The 27502-nt window shown below is 52.4% G+C and overlaps 1 protein-coding gene across 4 annotated transcripts; it reads right to left on the bottom strand.

The window, feature by feature from the left end:
• Positions 1-368: 368 nt before the first annotated feature.
• Positions 369-27200, bottom strand: Vps37c (VPS37C subunit of ESCRT-I). 4 transcript variants are annotated; one of them, XM_070032212.1, is made up of 6 exons: positions 27016-27200; positions 9662-9834; positions 8749-8846; positions 4725-4896; positions 3080-3162; positions 369-2021 (listed from the first exon to the last, which is right to left on the bottom strand). In XM_070032212.1, the coding sequence occupies exons 3-6, from the start codon at positions 8839-8841 to the stop codon at positions 1302-1304; spliced, it is 1068 nt and encodes a 355-aa protein (XP_069888313.1). In that variant the 5' UTR covers positions 8842-8846; positions 9662-9834; positions 27016-27200; the 3' UTR covers positions 369-1301. The 4 variants fall into 4 exon arrangements, with proteins under 4 accessions (XP_069888313.1, XP_069888312.1, XP_069888311.1 ...); XM_070032211.1 differs by lacking the exon at positions 27016-27200 and adding an exon at positions 11545-12319; XM_070032210.1 differs by lacking the exon at positions 9662-9834.
• Positions 27201-27502: the final 302 nt, after the last annotated feature.

Raw genomic sequence — 27502 nt, 5'->3', positions numbered from 1 at the left:
TGAGGAGCGGGCAGCGCTTGGCTAGCATCATGCACACCGCCCGGCGAGCCGGCCAGCAGGGGCAGGCACCGGGAGGGCGGGGTCCTCCTTGGCCCCAGCAGCCCCAGGCCCACCAGAGGCTGGGTCCTCGGGCGATGGCCGCTTCAAGGCACATACGACTTCCTAACCTGTAGCAGCTCTGCGGTCTGCAGGAGACCTGGTTCGCTTGGGAACAACCCAGTGAACACCTCGTCCTTCGCAGCCCCTCTGGTCCATGAGGCCACATTTATTGCTGACCATGCGGCCCCCAGGGTGCTGGGGCTGCCGGAGACACGGTCTCAGTCCCTGTCCTTCACATCCAGACGACGATGACAACAAGGTACAGAGACACCAACCCCCAACCCCCCCCCCCCGCCCCGCAGTGATGGTGTTTGGAAAGCACCATGTGGGAAGTCACCCCGAGGGCGTCTCGTGACGTCTGTGTTACAGGGACACTGGGGTTACGGGGGAATTCTGTGAGGGGTAAAGGGCACAGGGGGCTGCTTGCAGATGAGACTCAAGGCACTAAAGGAGTGGATGGACGGCTGAGCCGCTGGAAAAAGCCAACCAGAAGTGGAGGGCAGAGGACAGAGGTGGCTGGGAGGTGACCCCTGGATTCCTGGGTGTCAACCTTCACCCTCCCCAGCCCTCTCACTGAATTGGTGTCGCTGTCACTCGAACTAGTTCACAGGACACACCTGTCTGCCGGCCGATCACAGTTAGTTATGGCTTTAGAGGACTTCAAGACACTGAGTTGCTCCCCTGCGCCCTTCCACCCAGTCCTAGCTAGGGTACCGGGGCACACTGCCCAACAGGACAGACACGAGGCGTTGCAGCACGCGGCACGGGCCCCACATCCAGTATGCCAAACCCCAGGCAGAGGTGGGGGCAGGCGGGGCCAGAGACCCAGGGCCACTTTGTCACCAAGTGCATGGTGCACTGGGGTCAGACGTCCTTGGGAGCAGGCACAAGTAGATGTGACCTGCACACGCTCACACAGTCACCAGAGAACCGAGCGCAGGAAGAGCAACAATCAGAGTCTCAGAGTGGTGGAGCTCCCAGGAGAAAGGCCAGCCAGATCGTCTGCCACAGCCGGCCTGGTCACACTGCCCGGTGCCTTTCAGAGCCTGCACGCTCCCAGACCGGTGCTGAGGCCTCCGTGCGCCTACCCAGTGCACCGGGAGCACGGACGCCACTTCCGATGGGACCTCGAATCTCGGCGATGGTGGGCCAGAGGCTGTGACACAGGTGGGATGTGGAGGGGCCCTGGGCCAGGACCAGGGCTAATAGCCAGGCCAGGCAGGCCCCGGGGGTGGTGGGAAGCCATAGGGGGGTGCGGGTCCGGGAGGATATGGAGGCTGAGGGGGCAGCGAGGGCTGAGGAGGTCCCGGGAAGCCAGGGAGCTGGGGCTGCGTCGGGTAGGGAGGCTTTGCTCCTGGTGAGAGGTAAGGGGACTGCTGGGGATAACCAGGACTGGAGGCCCGGCCCCCCAGGGGGTACCCGGGCCCAGAGGCGCTCGTCGGGGCCACGGGATAGCCAGGCCTAGGCGGTAGGCTCCTCTGTGGGGACCAGGAGAAGCCTGCACTAGTCCTGGGTCCCGGCTGGGCTGACGGATAAGGGGGACCCAGAGGCCCGCCGTAGGAGGAGGGCTGGGCCACCACGGGGAACGGGGCTGGCCGCAGGGCTCCCTGCGCTGTGGGGCCTGTGGGCAGGTTGGGGGATGGGCTGTAGGGCAAAGGGTAGGGCGGCACAGCGACCGGCTGCGGGGGCTGCTCCTCTGCCACGGGGGGCGTGGCCGGGGGAGCGGGGCGCGGGGGTGGGGGCGGCGGGCGCGGGGGCGGCGCATCACGGGCCGGCTCCGGGGGTGCCCGGGGCCTCCTCACCACCTCCTGGAGCTTCTCTACACGGACCCGGCGCAGGTGCGACAGCATCCGCATAGAGGAGAAGGCCTCCAGAAATGTCTCCAAGGGCACCTCGCCCTCCAGGAACTTCTCCGCCATGGCCTGCAAGACACAAGGCCCAGTAGCCACAGGGGCTGCTTGGACACAGGCTTTCCGCTCAGCCTTCCCTAGCCCCCAGGGGGGGTTCTTCCCAGCCCTCCCCGCCGACACCCCACACAGGCCCCTCCCTCACAGGAACACTGTTCCTGGGGGCAAGGACCAGGTTAGTCACAGTCACCCTGCCCCTGACACCGGCAGGCCCACGTGGCCACTGTGTGTGTGCGGAACAGATGCGCAGGGCTGCTCACTCACTAGCCCGAGGCTGAGGCTCGGAGGCCCACAGGGACTGAGGACGCGCGAGGGGAAGAAAATCCAGGAGCGCCTAGTGGGGCCCGGCCTCCCACTCGTGTCTGCCGGCTTCCCCAGGACCTGCCAGTCACCCACTCCTGCTCCCCCCAGCAAGGTTGGGTGCCGGGTACACAAGCTCCCATGTGTCCAGGCTCACTACAGTCCAAGAATAACTAAATGGAGCCAGGCACGGGTGGCCCATGCCTCTCATCGTAGCTAGGAGCAGCATTCCAAGCCAGCCTGGGCAGAAAAGTCTGTGAGACCCTTATCTCCAATTAACCACCCAAATGCCAGAAGTGAAGGCATTGTCTCGAGGTACACCATCAGCCTTCAAGGTAAAAGCTAAGGGACAGAGTCCAGGCTCTGAGTTCAAGCCCTAGGAACAGCACTAAATAAATTAAATAGATACTGGATCATCAACAACAAATGGAAAAGTCTAGAAATGAACAATCTATCGGCTCTTAAATAACTTAATGACAGCATTACTTTCTTGTCATTAATCTCTTGCTGTGCTTCATCTACAATTAAAGTCTACAGCCCTCTCTGAGGGCTTCAGTATTCTCAAGGCTTCAGGCATGTACCGGGCATCTACACGATCCTGCAGAGAAGGGGGCTCCCCTGTTTTACATCCGAAGTCCTCGCTGGGTCCCTCGGTGTCACCTGTCTGTGCCATCTGTTAAGCCTCCCTGCCTCGTGCTTGGTAGATGTTGGTCATCACGCTGGAGGAGGGGCCAAGACCCTAGCAAGGAAGAGAGGTGCCCTGCTCCCCTCACCTCAGACTCCTCCTCGATCTTCATGCCTTCAATCTGCAGAAGGTCCAGCAAGGTCCCTGGCTGCAGTGCCGAGGAGAATTTCTCTGGGAAAGAAGGTAGGGAGGTTATCATTTCGGTAGTCCTGCCTGAGTCAATGCTGCAGGCCCGGGGCCTGCCCTGGGAGCCACTGTGGCAGCCCTGCAGTGGGTCTGTGGGGCTCTTTCATCCCGACTCCCTCAAATGATCACCTTCCTGAGCGGAGCCTAATGACCTTGGCCAAGTAGCTCCCCTTAGACCAGCCTGGGGAGGGACCCTGTCCTGCGCTGCCGCTCCAGGGAGAGCCGCCTATCCTGTCCCGGTGCCAAGAACAGGCAGCCTCCTTGCCTTCAGATGACAGCGCCCCTGACCAGTGCGCGGCGTGGAAACTGAGCGGGCGGAGTTTTGGTGGTATTGGTAAAGAAGGTTGCAAATCAAATCTCAGCACCACCTATCTCGAGTTAGGAGACCTTGGAAGGCTCTTGAATCTCAGAGTTTCCTTTTTTTAAAAAAAATTGTAACAAAATGAGAATAAGCTGGACCCCGGTGGCTCACGCCTGTAATCCTAGCTACTCAGGAGGCTGAGATCGTGGTTCAAAGCCAGCCCAGACAGGAAAGTCTGTGAGATTCTTATCCCTAACTACCAGAAATCCAGAAGTGGCACTGTGGCTCAAAGTGGTAGAGCTCTAGCCTTGAGCTGAAGACCTCAGGGACTAGTGCCCAGGTCCAAGCCCCACAGCTGACCAAAAATAAATTAAATAAATTAGAGTCACTCAGGCTTTTTTTTTTTTCAATACCAGGGACTGAGCTCAGGATTTCAAGCTGATTAGGCATGTCCTCCACTTCTTGAGCCACAGCTCCCACCCTTCTACCTTGGCTATTTTCAAGGTAGGCCCATCCTGACCTGGGCTCAGGTCCTCCTCCTTGTTCTTCCAATTGTCACTGGAGATGACAGGTGGGAGCCACTGGGGCCCCCTGTGGCTGGGATAACAGGTGCCCGCCAAGGCACCCAGCCGAGGCCTGAGATGGAGTCTCTCTCACACTTTACATCTGGGCTGGTCTTGAATATGATCCTCGGGTCTCTGCTTCCCGAGTAGCTAGAATTACAGGCTTGAGCCACCAAGCCTAACTAGGACAGCCATGTGCATTTAGTTACTTATTTATTGCCAGTCCGAGGGCACTGTCCCTGAGCTTCTTTTGCTCAAGACTAGTACTCTACCACTTCCAACTTTTTCTGAGTAGCTTATTGACGATAAGAGTCTCACAGCCTTTCCTGCCCAGGCTGGCTTCGAACCTTGATCCTCAGATCTCAGCCTCCTGAGCAGCTAAGATTACAGGCGCGAGCCACAGTGCCTGGCCAGGACAGCTACTTTTATTTATTTTTTGTCTACAAAAATCTATTACCAAGGCACACACAAAACTTAAATCACATACACGAAAGTGCCGCCCTTACCTTGTATACCCACTGCGAGCCCTTGGCACAGAGCGGGGCACTGGGTGGCTGCTGGCCTCCATGCCCAGGCCAGGGAGTGGGATCCACAGAATCTTCCAGATTATTCCAACTGCCCTCCCTGCTCCTATTTGTGAACAGACCCCTGCATCACCCATGCCCAGGGTCACCCTTCCCTACCCAGCTTGGCCTTCTGCTCCTGGCACCGCTCCACGAGCTTCCGCAGCTCCTGATATTTGTCAGAGAGGTTGGAGCGGCTGATCTCCAGGGGGCCCTGGAACTCCAGGTTCTGCTCGGCCAGGCTCCGGTTGGTGGCCAGTGCCATCTCCCGCTCCAGCTGCAGGTCTTGGACCTAAGAGAACAGGACAACTGATGCAAGGATCAGCACCGTCGCCCCCTACAAGCCAGGCAGGGGCTTCTGGACTGTGCACCTGGAGAAAACAAACCGGGGTCCAAACCTCATGCAAGACACTCCAACCCAGACGTCTCCCTTAATCCCCATCAAGCATCTTATGATGGGGAACACGGTGAGAAACGGGTACCACGTTCACCCTCTGCCCAAGGCCACTGAGGGACTAGCACCAGGTCTCCCAGAAAAAGGAGAGGCCCAATCATGTAAGAAAAGCAGAGGCAGGGGGGAGGGAGGAGGCTGGAAAGGGATGGGAAGGGAAACAAAGGAAAGGCTACAATGCTTGATAAGAAATGTACTCATTAGCCGGGCGCTGGTGGCTCACGCCTGTAATCCTAGCTACTCAGGAGGCTGAGATCTGAGGATCGCGGTTCAAAGCCAGCCCGGGCAGGAGAGACCGTGAGACTCCTATCTCCAATAAACCTCCAGAAAACCGGAAGTGGCGCTGTAGCTCAAGTGGTAGAGTGCTCGCCTTGAGCTGAAGAGCTGAGGGACAGCGCTCAGGCCCAGAGTTCAAGCCCCACGACCGACAAAAAAAAAAAAAAAGAAATGTACTCATTATCTTGCCCATGTAATTGAAACCCCTCGGTACGGTATTTTCACAATAAAAAATAAATAAAAATTTAAAAAAAAAAAAGAAAAGAAAAGCAGAGGCAGCCGGGTGCTGGTGGCTCACGCCTGTCATCCTAGCTACTCAGGAAGCTGAGATCTGAGGATTATGGTTCAAAGCCAACCCAGGCAGGAAACTCCATGAAACTCTTATCTCCAATAAACCATCAGAAAACCGGAAGTGGTGCTGTAGCTCAAGTGGAAGAGCCAGTGCTAGCCTTGAGTTGAAGAGCTGAGGGACAGCGCTCAGGCCCAGAGTTCAAGGCCCACAACTGACAAAAGAAAGACAGAAAGACAGGGAGGGAGGGAGGGAGGGAGGGAGGGAGGGAAGGAGGGAGGAAAGGAAAGGAAAGGAAAGGAAAGGAAAGGAAAGGAAAGGAAAGGAAAGGAAAGGAAAGGAAAGGAAAGGAAAGGAAAGGAAAGGCTTGGCTTTCTAGGGGCCCGGGGGAAAGCCCCAAATGCTATCCCAGGCTTCAGAGCCAAGAGACTTAAGAGAGCACACAGCCATCCCCCAGACCCACCAGCCTTTGTGGCTTTCAGAAAGGAGAGAGCCAGGGTCCTGAGCAAACCATGGTGCTGGTGCAGGAGAGGCTTGGCCCCACCTCCCAAACACAGGCATCCTGCACAGCTGCCTGCTCAGACAGACCCCCCGTGGCCCTCCACTCAACTCTTCACCAGCTAGGCAGCCCGGCGCCCTCAGACACCAAGAGGTGAGGCAGAAGCTCCAGAATCTTCCTGAGGACTGGGGACTCAAGACCCACCACCCTGAGAGAGTAGGGACAACACATGGACAGTGCCACACAGTACCAGAAAGAGACACTCAGGACACAGCTCAGCGACACCAGCAACCATAGGGGAGGCGCAGCCCCGTCCCAGGCGGTATCACCACAATCGGTACAGGTGAGCCCAGCCAGCCCAGCTCATCTTCCATTGCCAACAGAAGCCTGCAGGCATCCTGGACATGCCCCACTGCCCAGGGCTGCCACAGGGCCCCATGCCTTGTGCTCCAGGGCAGACGCAGCCTGCTGGAGAGGGCGACGCCATGGCTAACACCCTTCCAGACCAGGCTGCCAGAGCCCAGGGACTGCAGGGCTCAGGATGTTCCTAGCCCACAGCCCAAGCTGCTACACTAGGCAGGCAGCCCGCAGCCCTTCAGCTGGACTGTCGACTTTGCTGCCACAAACTCCTCCCGCCCTCGGACGGAGCAGCACACAGACAGGGGGGCTTCGATCTAGGCACTTGTCATGGAAGCTTATCTTTATTCACGTGGCCGGCTCAGAGTGGGGGCTGAAGCCTTCCCACTCAGCCTCCCCTTGTAGGACCCCACAGACCTTCTGCCTTTTCCCTGGGTCTTACCCAATAAACCCATGCTCCATAATTCTCTTGTCCCCATTTCTGCTCCCTCTCCCCCGGTCTCTAGTCTTCCTCTTTCAGGGGTTCACTATGAAGCCCTCTCCCATCTATTTGCACGAGGTCGATAGGAGTTTTCCACCCACTCATAGGAACTCACCACCCTGCCCCGGCTCCTCCATTTACTCTCCTACAGAGAGAAACGTCTCTTACCTACTCCTCTCCTCAGTCTCCACATCCCAAATGAAGTATGCTTGAATCTTATGACAATCCTACAACGACTCAATTATTATTTCACAGTCCAGAGAAGAGCTAGTCAATGGGCTTTTTTTTTTTTTTTTGAAGTCTAATGGCTTGTCCTACTTCATTTCTGACCAATCTACACTGGGCGTATTTTTCCTCAGAAAATTCAAATCCATTTGTTGGGCATGGCTGCATGCCACAAAATTCAAGTTGGCTTTTGCCTGTGCAGTTGTGTCGGCCTCGCCATGGATTCTACCAACTGCTTGGCAGGCAGTGACTAATGGCAAGGAGGGCAAGGCCTGCCCTGCCAGGCTCCGTGCCCTCCAGAGGCAGCCTGTGAACTTCCCCGCACACTGCCCCCGACACAGCCCTGAGATCCTCAGTCCCTGGCATGGCAACACATTCCTAATCCCAAATCCGAAGTCTGAATGCTTTTTAAGTGCCTACATGATGTTCGAGACCTTTTGGATTTCGGAGCACCTCAGGTTTAAGATTTTCAGATTAAGGAAGTTTAATCAGTAAATCTTGATAACTGTATCACATTTTTAAAAATCTACAATATGAAATATTTCTGGTCCCAAGCATGTTGGGTAAGGGACACTCAGCTCATAAGTGACAAATTGAGGATGAAGGTATGAAGACCTGGGAGAGGTAAGGCTCGCCACCTAATTGATGAGGGAATCCACCTTAGAACCCAGTGTAAACTTTGCTCCCCATTCTGTCTAAACAAGCTCACAGCCGTCTCAGGGCAACAGGCTGCAGGCCTCGTGGAGCCCCTCCTCATACCACCCTGCCCCTCACTCTCTATCTACCCCCCCCCCCGCGGCCCTCCCCTCCGCCCCCCAACACACACACCCAAGCAGGGAGGCCTCAGGGGGCAGCTGCAAGCCTGCAGGTCTATGGAGCGGCCAGCAGGGGGAGCTGCACTTTCAGTCTCTAACAAATCACAGAAGACACACCCCATCTGTTCAGAAGCAAAGTTTCACCAGGGTGACATAATCATCTGGTAAGCTTGGCATTTTTGTTTGTGTCTCATCAGAGGCAGGCGACAGGAGCTTCTAGCACCATTGGGCAGGCTGTAGACATTCAAAGGGATGACTGTCACCTGACAACTCCGGTCACAGGAGGATAGGACACGCGTGTTAAGTGTAAGGCTCTGCACAGACAGCAGATTGTCCCTCTAAGCAAGGGCACCGTGAGTAGTTGAGTAGCAGGTGTCAGTTTTGATGGAAGCCAGGACCGAAAAGAGGTAAGCTACATCCCAGCCAACGGTAGCTCCAAAACGCTGACAGTCATCTGAAGATACAGGGTGGGTCACAAAGCCCTCTGGGGAAAGGTGGGTGTTTTGAGGAGCTGCCTCCAGAGTCGGGCTGAAACAGTGTGCCCACTCCTGGGGCATCTGGGCTCCTTGGAAGCCATGTACATTGCTTGCCACTGCCTGGCTTCCTGGAGACACCAACTCCTAGCCTGAAAGCCTCAGGGGTTCATCTGGCTGAGTCCCAAGCAGGGTGGAATCCACAGAAAAGGGAAAAGAATTTGGCCAGCATCCATGAGACGAATCTGCTGCTTCGTAGCCCTGAGACAGTCTCTTACCTCAGGGGACTCCAGGGCAAGCCGCTCGATCACCTCCTGGTCATTCTGCATTTCCTCCAGCTCCTGCAGGGTCTTATCCTTCAGCGTCTCCATCCTTCCTGTAACACACACCAACACCCCAGTGAGGAATGGGCATCTGAGAGGTACCCTGAGTCCTTCATGTTATTTGCCAGACAGGAATTGGCTCCCTGGGTTGGGGCAAGAAGTGAGCAGCTGGTAAGCACATTCCCTGCTGCAGATCTGCCCATCCCTTTCCCCAGGGACGGTGTATGAGAGAAACCTGGGGGCCAGAGGCAAACCCACAATTCCTTACAGTACTAAACAGCACTCCCCAAGGTACAGAGAGGAACAAGCAGCATAGAGCCAGGCAGTAAGAGAGAGAGCCTGAATCCACCAATGCAGATGCCATCCTGCCCTGGTAGGTGTCTATTTCTGTCTGAACCAGAAATACACTAAGCCCCCCACACACACACACACATGGGCTGTGCGGCTTCAACATCACAGGCCCAACTGTGTCTCTGTTATATTTAGTGCACCAATAACCCCAGGTTTCCCTAAGTGTCCCCTGCAAGTGCAGCTCTCTCTATGTGTCCCTCAAACCTACTGTCACATGCTCCTTATCGGAGCAGAAAAAAGATGTCACCAAACTGGCCTCTCAGGCAGTCAGGAGTAGAAGAAATTGATCGACCCAAATAGAAGAGAGCTGGTGTCAGCTGTCTACTCCCTGTCTCTCTGCCCCTGGGGACATCCATCATCCATGTGGCAGATGGTCACAGGCAGGCGCAGGAGGGAAGCCGGGGTTGAAGCAGCGCGTGCATCCAGCACCTCTTCTTTTTTGCTGACAGGAGCCTCCATTTTTAGGTATTTTATTCATTCTAGATATACAGTTTCCAGCTTGAATGCAAGTACTCACTACAAAGGTTGATGGCTTTCAGAAGACTCTGGCACTCAAAGGATCCTCTACAGCCCCCGCACCGGTGCTCAGTGAAGGAGTCAGGTGGATGACACACAAGCAAGTGACCGGGAATGGACAGCAGGGGTGACAGAAACAACCTTCTCCATGCCTCAGTTTCCCCATCTGTCTCCCTGGACGGTCAGAAAGAGGCAGTCACTTTGCCAGGAAAGTCCTGGCTTATGCCTGAGGTCCCGCGAAGCTATGAAAGGTATCCCGTTTTGTTAAAACAACAAAGAACACGGTCACTTTATCTGACGGAGAGCTGACCAAACAGAGGTCCTGAGCCGGGCCTGGCGGCTCAGTGGTACACGCCTGCTTGCATGCACAGGAAGGCCCTGGGTTCCATCCCACCAACAGACCTGGCTGTGCCGGCAGAAGTAGTCTTGAGCACTGGGCTCTTCCTCTGTAAACTGGCCCTCACCATGGCACCCCCCTCACATTCACTGACGTGTGATGCAGGCAGAGTACTTTCTCAATGCGAGGCCTGACTCTGGACATCACAGATCCTTGCATTTGTTAAGCCCGATGCTTTACAACTTGAGTTATATTCCCAGCCTTTTCTGATTTCTTTTTCAGACAGGGTCTTGTGTTTTTGCCTCCGCTGGCCTAGAACTGCACTCCTACTAGCTCCATCTGCCAAGAAGCTAGGATTATAGGCATGAGCCACCATACCTGGCCAAAAATGAGAAATTTCTAAAATACAAGAATGCATATAAGCACACACGCCTTTACCCACCAGAACAATGACACGTCAACAGGCTGTGTCACCCCCAGACGCTGCATACTCATATGAGGAGAGTAGAATGGCCAGTACTTTAGAATTGTGATGACAATTGCTCTGAACCCATGGACAGCTGGAAAGGGCCTTAGAGACCTTCAAAGTCCTTTTGAGAACTGCTGGCTCCTAGAGGTTAGAACAGACTCCGGGACAGGCTGCCTGGGTTTGAATCCTGACTCTGCCACTAGCTATATTATCTACCCTTCATGAAACACAGAGGGACCTTGAACATGGTGAGTTCTATATGAGTGTCTGAAGATCCTCACATAGGGGTCATGGGCATGGGCATGTGGCTCAGAGAGGTAGAGAACTCAGCCGAGGTCACATGACTTAGAAGCAGCAGGATCCTCCAGGGGCTGGCTTCTCAATGGGTGTGCCTGCATCACCTGCGGCCTTTGCTTCAAGTCAGAGTGTCACGTCCTTCTCCAGATCCAGAATGCTGGCATCTCCAGGACTCTGAACATGTTTCCATTTGTACGAACCTAGCCTGGTGCTTGTTTCCTTCTTCCCAACACTCTGCAGAAGCTCGGGTGGGTGGAACCCCACCTGGCAGAACAAATGGACGCACCCAGGTAGGAGGGATAGGGACCCATCAGGCACCAAGGCAAAGGTAGGGTACAAACTTCTACGGAGTCAGGCTTTACTCCAGACCCAAATGCACTTTCCCAGCAGCCACGGCTGCTAGCCCTGTAGACACCCTGTAGGCAGTGGATGGGTACCTGAGTCTGGGGTTGCTCCCACCATGGCCCACGCTCTAGGAGGAGTGTGGAGGTATATTGCCAAGTAAGGCAGCACCGCTGCCAAGTCGGCCAGCATGCTATCAGGATCAACAGGCCAAACGCTAGTGCTGTGGACAGCACTAGGGGGGAGATTCAGGTGAAGCCAGGCCTGCTGCTACACCAGGTCCATCCAGTGGTCCCAGTTCTGCCCCTGGCCTCTCCTATGCTCCAAGAGGTAATGCCAGCCTGTGTGACATGCTGCCCCATTCTTCTATAGCAAAGTGTGCCCAACTTCGCCAAATAGCTGGAGGCCATTTTCTTTCTAGGGGCTCAATTTTCCTTACCTGGACTATGGGTACATAACCCCTGTGGTCACAAGACTGCTTGCTGTCTTCTATGATCAGTCACTGCAGACTCTCCTGTTAAGTTACATCATCAATGTACTGAGTAAAGCAAGCACAGGGCTTAAGGAAGCCCAGTTCGGAGATAAAATGAAGCCAGAAAGAAACAAGAGGAGTCCAAGGTCGCAGCCTGAGGGCCCAGGCAACCTCCTCCTGTGTATTCCTTTATCCCACCAGCCTGGCCCATCGCAGATGCGAGTATCATCACCAGTTGTTTATAAAACCCAAGATCCAGAGATTACAGGCCCAGGCCAGCAGGTGCACGGATTAATCACTTGTCCCCAGAGCCACCCAGAGATGGGGGAATCAGTGCACACAGCTCTGAAAAAGTAGCTGGGGAAGACCAGGCAACTCTATGGCCATGGCCCACAGAAAAGACATCTAAGAAGGGGCCCGAGCCCTGCTGCCAGCAGCTGTCACCCGAAGCCTCTTGGAGTGGCCACCAGGCCACTTGGGATATCACAGAGTACGGTGCTTGGGACCCAGAATCCATAGGCTTTTGTTTTTGAAGGGCCTGACAAGCCCCACTTCCTCGGGACCTTGACATCAGGGTCCTGATGCAGATCCCTTCCACGACCAACATGGCACACGGGTGCTTCTTGTTGATGCTAGAGTTGTTGAGAAAAGCCCCCTGTGCCCAGGAGAATGCTTCATTCACCTCTGTCTTCCCAGTGCCCAGCACAGACCGGCTCCAAATGGCTCCTCAGAGAGCCTGCTGAGAAATGATGGAGGAAGGGGGGGAGGGGAGGGAGTGGATCAGCTGGTGAGTGAGCAACAAACATGGAGACATACGAGAAAGGTGTCCTTCACTCACCCCTGCCTTCCTTACTCTTTACCCAGGCACTAAGCACTTATCAAACAGCTACCACCTGCCAAGCCCTGAGACGTCCCTCTCTGCGTGTCCCTCTCTGCGTGTCCCTCCGTCGGGGATGGAGGGCAGAGGCAAGTGGGGGAAATCTGTGCTGTTACTGCAGACTGCAGCACAGCCTTCACAAGCAAAGCCTACCCTAAGCATCTCACTTTGCATTTGAAAAGTCCCCAAGCCCCATAGCTGTGAGCAGGGACCAGTGAAGCAGGAGGGAGGGGCCAGAGGCCTCCTCCCAGCCCTGAGGGAGCCACTGCAGGTCCACGTGCTATGGGGTCAGAGGAGGGAGGAGGCAATCATCACTGGCAGTGAGACCACACTGCGAAGGTGACAACAGGCAGCTCAGAGGTGACCCGTTAAGTGTGAAGGCAATGCAGGAGCCGCTGTTAGTGTGCTGGGCACTATGAGGAGAGAATGGTCCCCATTACCCAACAGCCCCTGAGGTGATACAGGCTTGCTGTTGTTTCTCTCTTTTTCCCTGTTTTTAAGTTTTATCTCTGCTGAAGTGTTCACCTCCACCAGAAGTCACAACTGTAGCCATCTACCAAAGCCAGGCCGGGCAATCAGAGGGCGAACAGACCCGTGGTGAGCAACAGGCCCCTCCTACTGATGAGAACGCAGCTGGGGACAGGGCTGTCAGCTCTCCCAGAGGGGCTGGAAGTCCACACCTCGGGGCACGGCCCCATTTGTGAATTTCAGCAGGCAACTCAAAGTTATAAAGAGCTCAGGGTGGGCCACTAATACCCAGGGGCTATGGTCCATGACCTGAAATCTATGCCACCCCCTGTGCCAGCCACTCGTGAGGAGAATAAACCACAGCAAAGTGGGTGGTAGCAGCAGGCAGAGCAGAGAGATAAAGACATATGTCCAGGCAACCAGGAGCCCCTCCTTTTGTCACAAAGCCCTGAGTTGAGAGGGTGGGTCACAAGCGGCCCGGGCCACGCATCCATGCCTCAGGAAGGGGAGATGAAGGACCTGCCCATTCTGCCCCGTTGCTGGTCACAACTTGCTATCTTGACTATATCATTCCACGTACTGAACAAGCAGAACACGATCTAGCGGAAGATAGGCGCAGAGACAGATTAGGGCCAGGGATTTAGGCCAACTGTGCTGCCATTTCTGCCAGTCCCCAGCAGGGGCAGCTGAGTCACCTCCTGGGGAGGGGTGGATTGCTGGCAGGGCTCAAACGCAGGGCAAGCCTCCAGGTCTAGGGCCTTTGCCATGACTACTGAGCTCAAAAACAAGGTTTAGCTGATCAGAGATCCTTTCAAGAACTAGTACGGGGAGTGGGGGAGGCTAGAATACCATATGCAGTAATTTCTGGAATGGAGCAAGGTAAGCCAATAGGTCCAGAGCTGGCTTATGGAGCATAGCTCCACCTGTCTCACCAGGCAATACCAGTTCTCTCTCCATAGGCTGCAAGGAAAAGCACTTTTAGTGACCACTGACCTGGGTTTGTGCTCCACTGCACTGCACTGTAACTATCTGACCTCCATCCATCACTTAACCTCAGGCTCCTTATCTGGAAAGTGGGGTGCTATAATGACCCCCTTGGGGTTGCTGTGAGGTTCAGATTACATTGGGCACCCTGAAGGGACTCTGCAAACTTCTCAGCACTAAAGTAATACTCATTTGGCCTCTCAGGGGAATCTGACAACTAGGGGCAACTCCTGAAGGTCCTGGAGTGTGCTACTTGGTCAAGCAAGGTCATGAGGCAGGGCAGGTTCACCCTCTGGCTCTGCAGGCTCCTGTATTCCAATCTCTTTCCTCCTCACTGCCAGTTAACATGCACTTCCCAGGGCTTAGAGCCTGAAATCATACTACCAAGACAGTGGTAAAGTCCCTCTGTTTCTGCCAGGTTTCTGCATCCACCCATAGTACTGAAAGATGCTGCTGCCACAGCAATCCACCACGTTCAACCCGCCCGTGTTACAGGGTGCCACCCCCTACACACACACACACACACACACACACACACACACATCAAAAACATCTGTCACCATGGAAACCTTCCTAATCTCGCATCTTACTGAGGAAATATGTGTTGACCTGATCTCATTTTCTCTTACAAGAACAATTCCAGCTGTAGCCCCTAGTATCAGACTCCCAGAGATAATAAAAACAAAACAAACCAGCAGGCTCTAGTCACCTGACCCAAAGCATCACTGAGTTGGTTGGAGTGTGGGCCAGAGGTGGTAGGTATTGCATGCTTGTACTGTCAGCTATTTAGAAGGCAAAGACAGGAGGATCACAGTCCAAGGCTGGCCTGGCCAAAAGTGAGGGATCCCATCTAAAATAAACTAAAGCAAAAGAAGGGACAGGGAAGAAGGGAGGACTAGCCAACCAGGGGACAGGGCTCTACTGGTGGAGCGCCAGCCTAGCAATCTGAGGCCCTGAGTTCAAGCCCCAGAACCACCAATAATAAAACCAAGAGAAGTAGCAGTATAAAGCACAGGATGGAGTCTTGGTGGGTTTTGTCTCTGTTGTTTGCTGTGCCAGGGATGGACTCCAGGGCCTTGTACAGCCTAGGCCAGCACTCTACCACTGAACTACTGCCTCAATCCAGTTTCTATAAGCAGCTGCTGGGGTTGCAAGGGGAGGGCCCACCCGACCAGCCAGTGCTACAGGTAAGCCAGTGTGAAAGCAGCAGAAAGGGTGCAGGGCTTCAGAGCCAGACAGCTCTAGACACTGTAGAACCCATTAAAAAGTCATTCCACTTACAGGACCTTTTACTAACTGCATCACCTTGGGCAAATTACTCACGTTTGTCATTCCACTTCTCATTTGTAAAACAGCACTAATACCACCACTATCACACGGTTATAAGTATTAATAAGGATTAAACAATTCTAAAAGTGCCAGGACAGACACTGGGCAGAGGCTGATGTAGCAGGCACCAGGTGGCAACAACCCTGCAGCCTCACGCCTTGTGATTACAAGACCTGGCGGGCCCACCTCACCAGGCCACCAGCTACGTACACTCAGAGGGCTCTGACTGAGCTCAGTCTGGAGGAAAGCAAAAGGTGCAGCTTTCTAGAACAGCCCCAAATCAACACAAACTGAAGTCTGCAAATGGACACATCTCTGGGTGAATGTGCAGTCTCTCAGGATAATGATTCCTGAAGGAAACTGTTGCCTTTATATAAATATGTACACAACTACCTATTGCCTCATGGGTCATTAATAAACTCCATCTGCCATCCTCCTGGGAGGCAGAGCCTCAGTAAAGCCTCCAAGAGTGCCAGGTGTGGCCCCAGGAGGGGCAGACTTCAGGAATCAGGCTCGTCCACTCCCAGGGCGGACTCACCAGCCCTGACCCCCGAGGACTGGGTACCTTCCTTCCCTTGGATGACCCAAGCCATCTGCCAGATTCCCCCGAGGCTGAGACCCAAACCCCACACCCGTCCCCTCCAGCCTCCACTGCTGTCGGCAACCCCGACTTCTCACACTCTCACTCCCTGTCCTTCGGTGCACCAGCTCAGATACATGAGTCACCCACAACGCTCAGGCCCGATCCTGATGCTCTAGGCAGTGTTCGAAGCCTCTGAGCTGAGCCTAACCATCACAGCCCTGCCCGAGGCTGCACTCGGGTCTCTCTGCCTGTGAGGCTCTTTCTCACAACCCTGGTGCTTGGGCTCCATTGAGTTTTAGTTTTGCGTCAGTGCTGAGGCTTGAACTTTGAGCCAGCCTTTTCTCTCAAAGTAGGCACTCTTCTGCTGGAGCCACAGCTCCACTTACAGCTATTTGGTACTTAACTAGAGATAAGAGTCTCACAGACTTTGCAGCCCTCCACTAGCATTACAGGGTAATGCATACACGCCCATCATGGAGTCAGTCTTTCTTTGTTTTGTATTGTCAGTTGTAGGGCCTGAACTCGGCCTGGGCACTGTCCCTCAGCAATTCAGCTCAAGGCTGGTGCTCTACCACTTGAGCCACAGAGCCACTTCTGGCTTCTGCTTATGTAGTGCTGAGGAATCCAGCCCAGGGCCTCATGCATGCAAGGCAAGCACTCTACCACTGAGCCACCTTCCCAGCTCCCAGTCAGTCTTTCTTAAGACACTGTTTCCTACACAAACAGTGACACTAAAGGAAGACACTCTTAGAGGAGGAACCCAACCAAAGACGTAATGCTGCTGAACACTTATAAAATACCACTGATCAAAACAAACTTCAGGAAATGGAAACATGGGTCTTTTGTTAGTAGTGGTGGTGGCAGGTTTTGCTTTCTCTTTTGTCTTGTCTGTTTTTTTTTTTCTTTTAAGTTTTTTATTGTGAAAATACCATAAAGAGGGGTTACAATTACAGAAGCAAGGTAATGAGTACATTTCTTTTTCTTTTTTTTTTTGTCGGTTGTGGGCCTGAACTCTGGGCCTGGGCGCTGTCCCTCAGCTCTTCAGCTCAAGGTTAGCACTCTACCACTTGAGCCACAGAACCACTTCCAGCTTTTTCTGCTTATGTGGTGCTGAGGAATTGAACCCAGGGCCTCATGTATGCAAGGCAAGCACTCTACCACTGAGCCACCTTCCGAGCCCCATGAGTACATTTCTTATCAAGCATTGTTGCCCCTTCTTTGTTTTTCCCCTACCATCCCTGCCCTCCCATCTCCACGACTACTCCCCCCATCTGTTCTTTTTTCTTTCTTCTGGGGCCTCCAAGGGGGGGGAGGGGGGCACAGAAATGGAGGGAAGAAGGATGAACAAATGTAAGCATAGTACTCAGTATACACTACTGGAAAATGAACTATGTAACTTGTAGACAGGAACGAGAGGGAAAAACTGAGGGAAAGCAAAGGAAGGAGCAACATGGTCCAGAAAAGAAATGTACTCATTATCTGACTTGTGAAATGGTAACCCTTCTGTACATCGCTTTAATGATAACCATAATTTTTTTAACACAGCTTCCTGCTCCCTCAGCCTCCCCAAAACCAGCCATCTCCCCATCTCCTCCCAGAAGCTGCCATGGTGCAGCCAGTGCCCCAGCCCTGCCCTCTGCTGTCCCAACCTCACTGCCTGCCAAGCCCGCTCCTCTCCCCTTTGGCTGTGAAGTCTTAAGAGCAGGAAGAACTCTTAAGAGCAGGCAGACTCTGCCTGAGAAAAGGGGTACATGCCAGGCCTCCGGATCCCTAATAGAAGAGACTCTGGACGGTCCCCACAGCTAAGGCTGAGAGTTCCAGGCACAGAGCACTGTCTTAAGTACTCCACTGTGGCCACGCCCCCAAGACCCCCACATTGGGCTGCCTTGGTCTTTCCTCTTTACAGAGGTAGAAACTGGACCAGAGAGAAGTTCTGCACCTGCCCACCACCTTACAGGAGCAAATGGTGGAGCCCACAGCAAGCAGCCCACAGGTTTAACCTGCACATGCCACCACTAGCAGGCCCACACATGTGAAACACAGCACCCAGCTTCAGCTAGCCGACTATGAGCAGGGCCTGTGAGATGGTGTTTGGAACCCAGCACAACTCAGTCCTAGTAGGAAAACCACTCTCCACTGAAGTCCCAAGTTACCTGGCTAGCGCACGGGCCCAGAGCCCTGGTGGCACCTGACCTGTGCCTCCTCCAGACACTGCCTCTGCAGCACAGACCAGAGGTGGAAGGTGACAATCCTGGCACTGTCACTAGCTGGCTGGTGATACAATCTCTCCAGTTTGTTCTCTAAGATGGGCTTTGGGAAGGAGGAACGAATGTGAGGTTCTTATGTGGGCTCAAGAAATGATGATGGTTTGGGGGTTTGTGGCTAAGCTCCTGCATCTGCCCTTCTAACCTCTGCAACTCAAGCACTTCCCTTGTGGACTTCGAGGACAGGAACTTAAGATCCCCTGGAGACAGTACCCATCAACAGAACAACCCCTTTGACAGCTGGATGAAATCAGATCAATAGTGTTCGGTTTCAGTCAATGATGGCCAAGAACAGAGGGCTGAACAAGCAGCCTACTGACAAACCTCCTGACAATAAAACCCAGTCCCCTAGAGGGGCCTCTTCCTATTTTGGTTCTACCTTGAAAGAAAAACATCCTAAAAATGATTTCACACCCAACTTCTGTGTCTGACAGTTCAGGTGGCTGGGGAAGGGCACCCTGCTGCTCATCCTTCCCACCCCACACCTCTGCTCTGCACAGAACAAGCCAGCAGGCAGATTCAATCACCCCTTACCCTCTTGAAGGATCAAGAGGAACAAAGGAGCCAGGTGCTGGTGGCTCACGCCTGTAATCCTAGCTACTCAGGAGGCTGAGATCTGAGGATTTCGGTTCAAAGCCAGCCAGAGCAGGAAAGACCGTGAGACTCCTATCTCCAATAAACCACGAGAAAACGGGAAGTGGCGCTGTGGCTCAAGTGGTAGAGCACTAGCCTTGAGCTGAAGAGCTGAGGGACAGCGCCCAGGCCCAGAGTTCAAGCCCCACGACTGACCAAAAAAAAAAAAAAGAGGAACAAAGGTCAAAGCAAAGAGACACTAAGGACAAACACCTGGGAGTCTGTTCACAGTCCACCATGATCAGTCTGCTGTTCTTGCTGCCTCATGGTCATCCTAGGCTGGCTGAAGGTGGGCTGACTGCAGATCCTATGAATTTCTGGGTCCAGCAGAATCTTAAGCAGGCAGAAGGTACTGAGGGTGATAGTCTAACCACACATGAGAAACTGAGCCAGAGCCACCTCCTACCTACATGACTCGGGCAGGAACCCAGAAGGCCACTATCAAACAGAGAAAAGGCGGCTTGCCAGCGGCTGCACTGAGTGCTAGATCTGAGTCCATCCCTGTGCAAAATGTCTACCCTGAGCCAACCTCTCCAAAAGCTGCTTGCTTGGTTCTAAGACACACAACACAGCCTTCTCCTGCCCTTTCGCACACACCTCAGAACTCCTAGAGAGCAAGCAGTGCTTTCCTGTCTCTGCTTTAAAACCTTCCATGGTTCCCCGGTGCCTTGGTATTACACTGGAAATGCCATGCCATTGGTTTGGCTGACTTTGAACCTCCTTTCCTAAACCCAGCTCTCCCTCTAGTACCCATGGGCTAACTCACTGCACCCCAGCTCTTCCTGTCTCCCCTTCTAGTCCCAGCACAGAAAGCATACTTTCCAGTCTCTGGACAAACAATAATCCTGCTCTCTAGTTTATAGTAAATAACACTCTGCCTGTGCCTGGAGTACTTTCCTACAACTTCTTTACCAAGCAAGCACCAGCTTATCCCTCAAATGTCTGCTTCTCCCTGAAACATTTCCTGCTCCTTCTTCCCACAGAATTCCCCCTCTCCCGTGGTTCTCTGAAGCTATCACATAGCATTGTGAGCTATGTTGAGCTGAGCTCCCTGAAGGCACAGCCCACAATGTACCATTCATTTCTTTCTTTCTTTTTTTTTTTTGCTTATGTGGTGCTGAGGAATCAAACTCAGGGCCTCAGGCATGCAAGGCAAGCGCTCTACCACTGAGCCACCTTCCCAGCCCCTGTAGCATTCATTTCTGCAGACCAGCTCCCAGGTTCCCACACAAGGCACCCCCCTTGGACAGGAACTTCTGCTTTAGCCAACATGAACAAGCAGAGATCAGACCCACTCTCCCACCTCAACCAACTAATGACACAATCACTTTTTTATGCTGTGTGCCAGTCCTGAGGCTTGAACTCAGGGCCTGGGTGCTGATCTTAATTTTTTTTTTTTTTTTTTTGGTCCGGTTGTGGGGCCTGAACTCTGGGCCTGAGCACTGTCCCTCAGCTCTTCAGCTCAAGGCCAGTGCTCTACCACTTGAGCCACAGCGCCACTTCCGGCTTTTTTCTTTTTGCTTATGTGGTGCTGAGGAATCGAACCCAGGGCCTCAGGCATGCAAGGCAAGCGCTCTACCACTGAGCCAACTTCCCAGCCCCTGATCTTAATTTTTTTATTCTCTAGTCTATCACTTGAGCCACAGCTCCATTTATGGCTTTTTGCTGGCTAAATGGATATTAGAGTCTCCCGAACTTTCCTGCCTGAGCTAGCTTTGAACTGCAATCCTCAGATATCAGCCTCATGAGCAATTAGGATTACAGACATGTGCCACCAGTGCCCAGCTACACAATTACTTTTAAATACAGACATCAGGCAGCCCAGAAGAGTGACCCTGACAGGGAAACAAACAAGTGTCTCCAGGTATGGGATGGGAGTAGGAAGAGGGAAAGTCAAGTCAGCCAGCATTCACAGGGCAGAGAACCTGGGAGGAAGAAGGCAAAACTCAGAACAAGAAACAAAGTATAGCCAGGCACTGGTGGCTCACGCCTGTAATCCTAGCTACTCAGGAAGCTCAGATCTGAGGACCACAGTTCAAAGCCAGCCTAGGCAGGAAACTCCATGAGATTCTTATCTCAATTAACTATTTAAAAACTGGAAGTGGAGCTGTGGCTCTAAGTGGAAGAATGCTGGCCTTGAGCCAAAAAGTCCAGGGACAGCCCTGAGTTCAAGCTCCAAGAGCAAGTCCCATGACCAATCAAAAAGGAGGGGGGGGGGGAGAGGAAGAGGAGTATGAGGAAGGGAAGCAGGCAGGAAGGAGGCAGGAAGGAGGAGGAGGGGGGAGAAACAAGATGTAAACTACCCAGAAACCTGCAGAGGGCCCCCCTCAAGGTCTCAGATAGCACAAATCAGTACTGAACAATTCTTGGACTTCAGATTCAGCCAGGAATGTGTGCCCACCAGCCTCAGAGGAAAATCACACAAAATTCACAGCACACTGGTAAAGTACAGGAAGCTACTGTCTCAGTGGTTTGAACAAATTAGCTCTGGCCTAAAAGCTGTTCTAATCCCAGCTAACAAAACTCAAGAGCAGCCTTGAATGGATCAAGAGACTTAACAATGTCCCAAATAAATATCAAGAATGTTTTTAGAAACAAGAATCTGGGCTGGGAAGGTGGCTCATGGTAGAGCGCTTGCCTTGCATGCCTGAGGCCCTGGGTTCCATTCCTCAGCACCACATAAGCAAAAAGAAAAAAGCCGGAAGTGGCGCTGTGGCTCAAGCGGTAGAGCGCTAGCCTTGAGCTGAAGAGCTGAGGGACAGCGCCCAGGCCCAAGAGTTCAGGCCCCACAACCAGACCCAAAAAAAAAAAAAAGAAACAAGACTCTATCTATCTATCTATCTACCTACCTATCTATCTATTCCACACTCAACACGGTAAACTTCACAATATCTTGACATCCCATCAGAAACTGCCATACATACAGGAAACAAAAATAATGGCCTGCAATGAGAAAACCCAGGCGAAGATATTAAAATAATTACCCTAACCATAGTCCATGTGTTCAAGAAGCTAAAAGAAAGATTGAGCATACAAAGAAACACCAGGAAGCTAAAAAATAAAAAAAAAAAGGTCTAAATCAAACTTACAGAGGTTAAAACTAAAATGTTTGATATAAAAGGTACAGTGGCTAGGAATATCAATCAGCAGATTACACATTCAGAAGAAAAAAATCAGTCATTTTAAGCTTCAAGCACTTGGAGACACATGTCACTGAAGTACCCAGGGTGGGAGGAGAAACAAAGGGAAGGAAAAATAGTTGAAAAAGTAATGGCTGAAAATTTTCCAAGTTTGATGAAAGTTACCAACTCATAGATCCAAAACACTCAGTTAATCCCAAGAACAAGAGACATAAAAGAAAACTCCACAAACACAGCCTATTTAAGTTGCTTATGCAATTTCTAAATAAACTGATAAGAAATCAGCCACAAGAGGCAAAGAAACAGTATGAACAAAAGCACAAAAATAGAAAGAATAGCAGACTGTTCACAAGAGATGGTGCAAGCAGAAGACACTAAAACATCTTTAAAGAATTTTGAAATAATAATTTAGAATTCTGTGCCCAGAAAAATCTTCTTATAAATCCAAAGACAAAATAAGCACTCCTCAGACACCCAAAAGCTGAAGGAATTCATTGCCAACAGAACAATACTACAAGGAAGGTTGAAGCCCCTCCTCTTCCCTACCCCACCCTGACAAGCACATTTTCCCTTCAGTTCTATGAGTCTACCTCTATAGAAAGCTCAGATAAGCCGCAGCCATGTGACACTTACTCTTAGTCAACTACCCAAGAGAGCACATTGCACTCAGCACGTCTTCAAGGATTGCCGAGGTACAACACCTGTCTGATTCTCCTTCCTTTGTGAGGCAGTCTGCCTGATGCATCCATGTTGTTTATCTGTTCCTCTGCTGATGCTCACCCGGGCTGTTTCCCTCTGTCCGCTGTGAATAATGCTGCTGTGAACATATCCCAACAGTTACCTGAGTTCTGCTTCCACTTCTTTTTGGATGGATATCCATACCCAGAAGAAGGATTTCTGGGTCATACATTAACTCTGTTTAATTATTGCACCATTTTCTATGTTGTAGCTGAAGTGCACAAGCACTTCCATTTGTCAACACTATCTCCTCACCCTAATAGGTATGAAGTGACATTAATTATTACACTGTGATTTTAATTTGCATTTCCCAAATACTTGAGAATGCTGCACATTTTTTGTGTGTTTTTTGGAGAACATATATTGTCTCTGGAGAAATATCCAAATCCTTTGCCAATTTTTGAATTGTCTGTTTTTATTTATTTATTTTTGGTCCAAGACTGGGACGTGAATCCAGTATCTAATGCTTTCGCTCAATGGCTGGTGCTCTACCACCTAAGCCATGCCTCCAACCCCTTGTCTATTTTTCATTATTGGGTTGTAGTAGCTCTACATATCAGTCTACTAACAATCCACTGACACTAATTTTTAAAACACTGGATTGACTATATTAACATGAAATAGATTTCAGAGCAAAGCATATTTCCATGTTAAAAGGGTCAATTCGTAATGAGAAAGTTCAACTCATCAAGGCTATACAATACTCCCTCATGTTCACACTATTAATACAGCTTCAAAGTAGGGCGCCTGTAATCCTAGCAAGTTACTTAGAGGGTGGAAAATAAGAGGATTATGGTTTGAGGCCAGTCTGGGCAAAAAGTACTCAAGATTTCATCTCCACAGAAGAAGGTGGGCATGTGGCACTCATCTGTCATCCGACCAATTGAGGTTCTAGAGCAAGCCTGGGTAGGAGGCAAGACCCTATGTCAAAAATAACTGGCACGGTTGCCTGGTGCTGGTGGCTCACACCTATAATCCCAGCTACTCAGGAGGCTGAGCTCTGAGAATCTTGCTTCAAAGCCAGCCTGGGCAGGAAAGTCAATGAGACTCTTATCTTCAATTAAGCACTAAGAATCCAGAAGTGGAGCTGTGGCTCAAGTGGTAGAGTGCTAACCTTGAACAAAAAAGCTCAGGGACCATACCCAGTCCCTAAGTTCAAGCCCCAGGACTGACACAAAAACAAAAACAACCAAAAAAAAAAAAAAGGTTTCAAGACGGATCTCTGTTGTCAAACTATCCTCTGAAGTTGTTTCCTTTTAAATATGGAAGCTGCTAGGTTGACAGCCATCAGATCCTGACTGCTGCCACAACTGCCTGACAGGTCACTGCCTCGTCCCCAGGATTTTTTTGAGCAGACACAGAAGCTGTTTTAAAAATCCTGGCTGCCCGGAGAATACTCCCGTGCAGCCACCAACTCTCAGCGGGGACTCGGCGCAGCCTCCAGCACCCAGAAGAGATTCTGTTCCAGGCCAGAGACACCTGTCTGCCACATCTGTCATGGTCACTACCCCAAGTGACATTTTGCCACAAGAGACTCCCCTTCCGCCATGACAGCTTCAAGTGACCTTTAGATGATCCCCCACCTAGGACCCATCCACAAAGCCCAGCACGAGGCTGCTCTGGACCTCCCCAAGGAGACTCCCTTCCCCTACCCATGACCGCTAGCAGCCAAGCATGACTGGCTGTGTAAATGACACCCATCTCCCCCTGGATCACAGTACTTCAGGAGACATCACCTCCCAGATACTACCCTGTGCCAGCAAAGGCCCCAGTAAACCCTCGCCTGAGAGCAGTGTGGCAGAACAGTAGACCAAAAGCCCAGAAGAACACTGAAGGCTTAAGCACCACCTGACTTAACTGAAATTGACAGAGCACTCCTTGTTTATTCTCCAAGGGACTAAGGTCTTCTCAAGTGCTCAGTGGACCATATCCTGAGCCCTAGAGGACAAGTCTCAGTAAATTTAAGACAATTCACATCATACCAAGTTATATCCTCTACTGACAAAGAGATTAAATTAGAAGTCCAGTGTTTACTGGACAGGAGAATATAGAGTAAATACTGTAATGCTCTTTCTGTTCCTTTTACCACTTATAATCCTGCTGAGAAGGGCCCAGATAAATAGCAGTGAGATCTACAGTGTTTACAGGTCTCCCAAGCGAGGCCTGCCTCACTGGAGTTAATTTCCCTGAAGTTCTTGGTGGAGACTCGGTTCCCCTCTCTCCTCTTCAGCCCATCCTCAGCCCCAGGGGCTCCAACTGTGTCAGCCCCAGTTAAATCAAGACAAACCTGTTTGATACTCGCTGAGCAAACACCTCCTAACATGTGAAAGCACATACAGAGAATGGAAGGGGCACCTGTTATGTCAACATACCATCAGAGCCAGAAAAACCTACCACACTCACCCTTACAGAAGCCTTATCAAAGGAAAACAATCCTGAAACAAATCAGAACAAATCCCAAAAACTCCAGAGTCTGCCAGGAAACTTTGAACAGAAGTCCCACATGACAGAGATCTAACTGGATTAACAGTGAGACCTTCAATGGCCTGATTAGGTCAGTCTGGAAAACCCCTTCAACCACTGTCCAACTGTGTCCAGAAATGATTCAAGAAGCTATTTACCCCCAATCCCTTTCTACAGCACAGTAGCACATTTCAAACCAGAAAGCAAATAAATTTTTAATTCCTTGATAATAATTTCACTTCCAAGCTTCCAGTAATCTAGCAAATTTTAATTTTTTTCCTTAAAGAATCACCTGGTACACTTGTTAAAAATAAATTCTTGAGATCAGGCACCCGGTGGATCATGCCTGTAATCCTAGCTACTCAAGAGGAATATTTGAGGATCTGGCTTTGAAGAGAGGCTGGAAAGAAAAGACGCCTATTTCCAATTAACCACCAAAAAGCTGGCAGTGAACAAATGCAACAGTAGTACTCACTAAACACTGTGTTGCAAATGAACTATACAACTTGGGGGTGGGAACAAACTGGAAGAAAAACTGGGGAAAAACTGGAAGAGGGAAGAGGTGACACTGTCCACAAAGAAATGTACTAGTTACCTGACTTATACAACTGTAATCCCGTTGTATTTAAAGCCAGCCGTGGAGCTGTGGCTCAAGTGCCTTAAGCAAAAAAGTTAAGGGAGAGCATGAAGGCCTGAATTCAAGCACCAGTAAGCACTAGTATTTAAAAAAAAAAAAAAAAATCCAACTCAGCCTCTGACTGGATGACACTAGCCAAGTTCCTAACATCTCTGCAACTCCTTTCACCTGTAAGATGGGAGGTTTTCTCAGAATGGAGTATGTCCAAAAAGACAAGGACAGCACCCAGCATGTGGCAGCCAAACAAGAAATCAGAGCTCCTGCTAGGCAACACAGCCACCAGAAGCTTCCCAGATGAAGCAATCAATAATGCAAAGGCTCGACTTAATGGAAATTCCAAAGGTACTGAGCCAGATTTCCAACATAATCTAGGGAAAAAAGGCTTTTCTTGGCACAATGATCGCCAAGAACAAAGACTATCAGGATTCAGTATTTCACCCAGCAATGCACAGTCGGGCTCAGAAACACACACACACACCAGATTCGTGCATGATTGTAGCTTTGGACCCCAGCCAAAGATAAAAGTGTCTTTCCTTCCCAAGTCCCCCTGTTCCCACCACCTCTCCAGCTGTAGGGCTGTCACAGAACTGAGAGTCAAGTAGCCCCAGCTTCGGGGTGTCAGTAAAAAACAGAACTCCTGCAGAAGAGGCATGGGTCAACGGAGGAGGTGCAAAGGGCTTGGCCGGCAACGAACACCTCTGGGGCTGCAGGCCGGCGATCGCAGTGAATGACAAAGCGTAGCCGGCTGAGGACGCGTTTGCCCGGGTTCCGGGAGGGGTGGCCAGCCGGGGCACGGCCCCGGGAACTCCTGCCCACCCCACCCCGGCCGGCCGAGCTGTGAGGGGAGAGAGCCCCACATACAGTGGGAATACGTCCACTCCCCGACCTGCGTACCCACGGGGTGGCGGGGGTGGGGACTGGCTGGGCGATCCGTATCTGGGTCAAGAAAGGTCAAGGCCAGGGTCAGTCAGGGTCCCTCCCAACCCCATCGGCCACTGGCGAGTGGGTCCTCCCGCTTAGGCCTCCGTCTCTCCCTAGCTACAAGAGGCAAACTGGTTCTAACGATACCAGAGGGGCGACTCCAAGATGCCCCGGGTTAGCGGACGCAAGAGGGGACAGGAGAGCGACTCCCACCGCCGGCGCCGGCCGGCAGCGCGGGTCACGCGCCCCTCGCGCCCAATCGCCAGCCTCCGCCACCGGGAGGCGGGCAGACCCGGGCCACCGGGGGCCGCGGGCGGCGCAGCCCCCACCCCGGTCCCTCCGCCCCGCTCCACAGCACCACCCACCGGCCCCGCACCCGGCCCGGCCCCGGCCCCGCTCACCGGCTCCGGGCCGCCGCCACCGCGGGTAAACCGCGACCGCGCCCACACTTCCGGGATCCGCGAGGCCCGCCCCCGCCGGATGTGACACTCCTCCCACGTCCGGGCCGGGAGAGGGGCCGCGCGGTTCGTCCGCCTCGTGCTCGGGGCTGGAGGTTGTCAGGACGCCGACCCACGCACGCTCGCCGCCGCCCGCAGCCACACCCACCCCGGACCGCCGGGCTCCGCCCGCGCGCGCGCGCCCAGGAAACCCTCCCACACCCACCCGCAGGCCCCGCCCCTCTATAAGCACCGCCCCCTTATGCCCCGCCTACAGTGCGTCCCCGAGAACGCGCATGCGCGGACAGCCCAGGGCGCTCCATTGAAGAAGGGGCGCTGCTCAGAGCTTCCCTAGGGAGCCCTGAGAGAAAACCCGTGGGATCTCCTAGAGAAGGCCCCAGACGGGGCAAGCTCAGATGGAACTTAAGCGTACTCGATGTGGACTGGAATG

Source organism: Dipodomys merriami, unplaced genomic scaffold (genome assembly GCF_024711535.1).
Source record: "Dipodomys merriami isolate MVZ:Mamm:240054 unplaced genomic scaffold, mDipMer1.0.p SCAF_21, whole genome shotgun sequence".
NCBI classification, from domain to species: domain Eukaryota; kingdom Metazoa; phylum Chordata; class Mammalia; order Rodentia; family Heteromyidae; genus Dipodomys; species Dipodomys merriami.
Note: the sequence above shows the minus strand (reverse complement) of the source record. Positions and strands in the feature narration are given on the sequence as shown.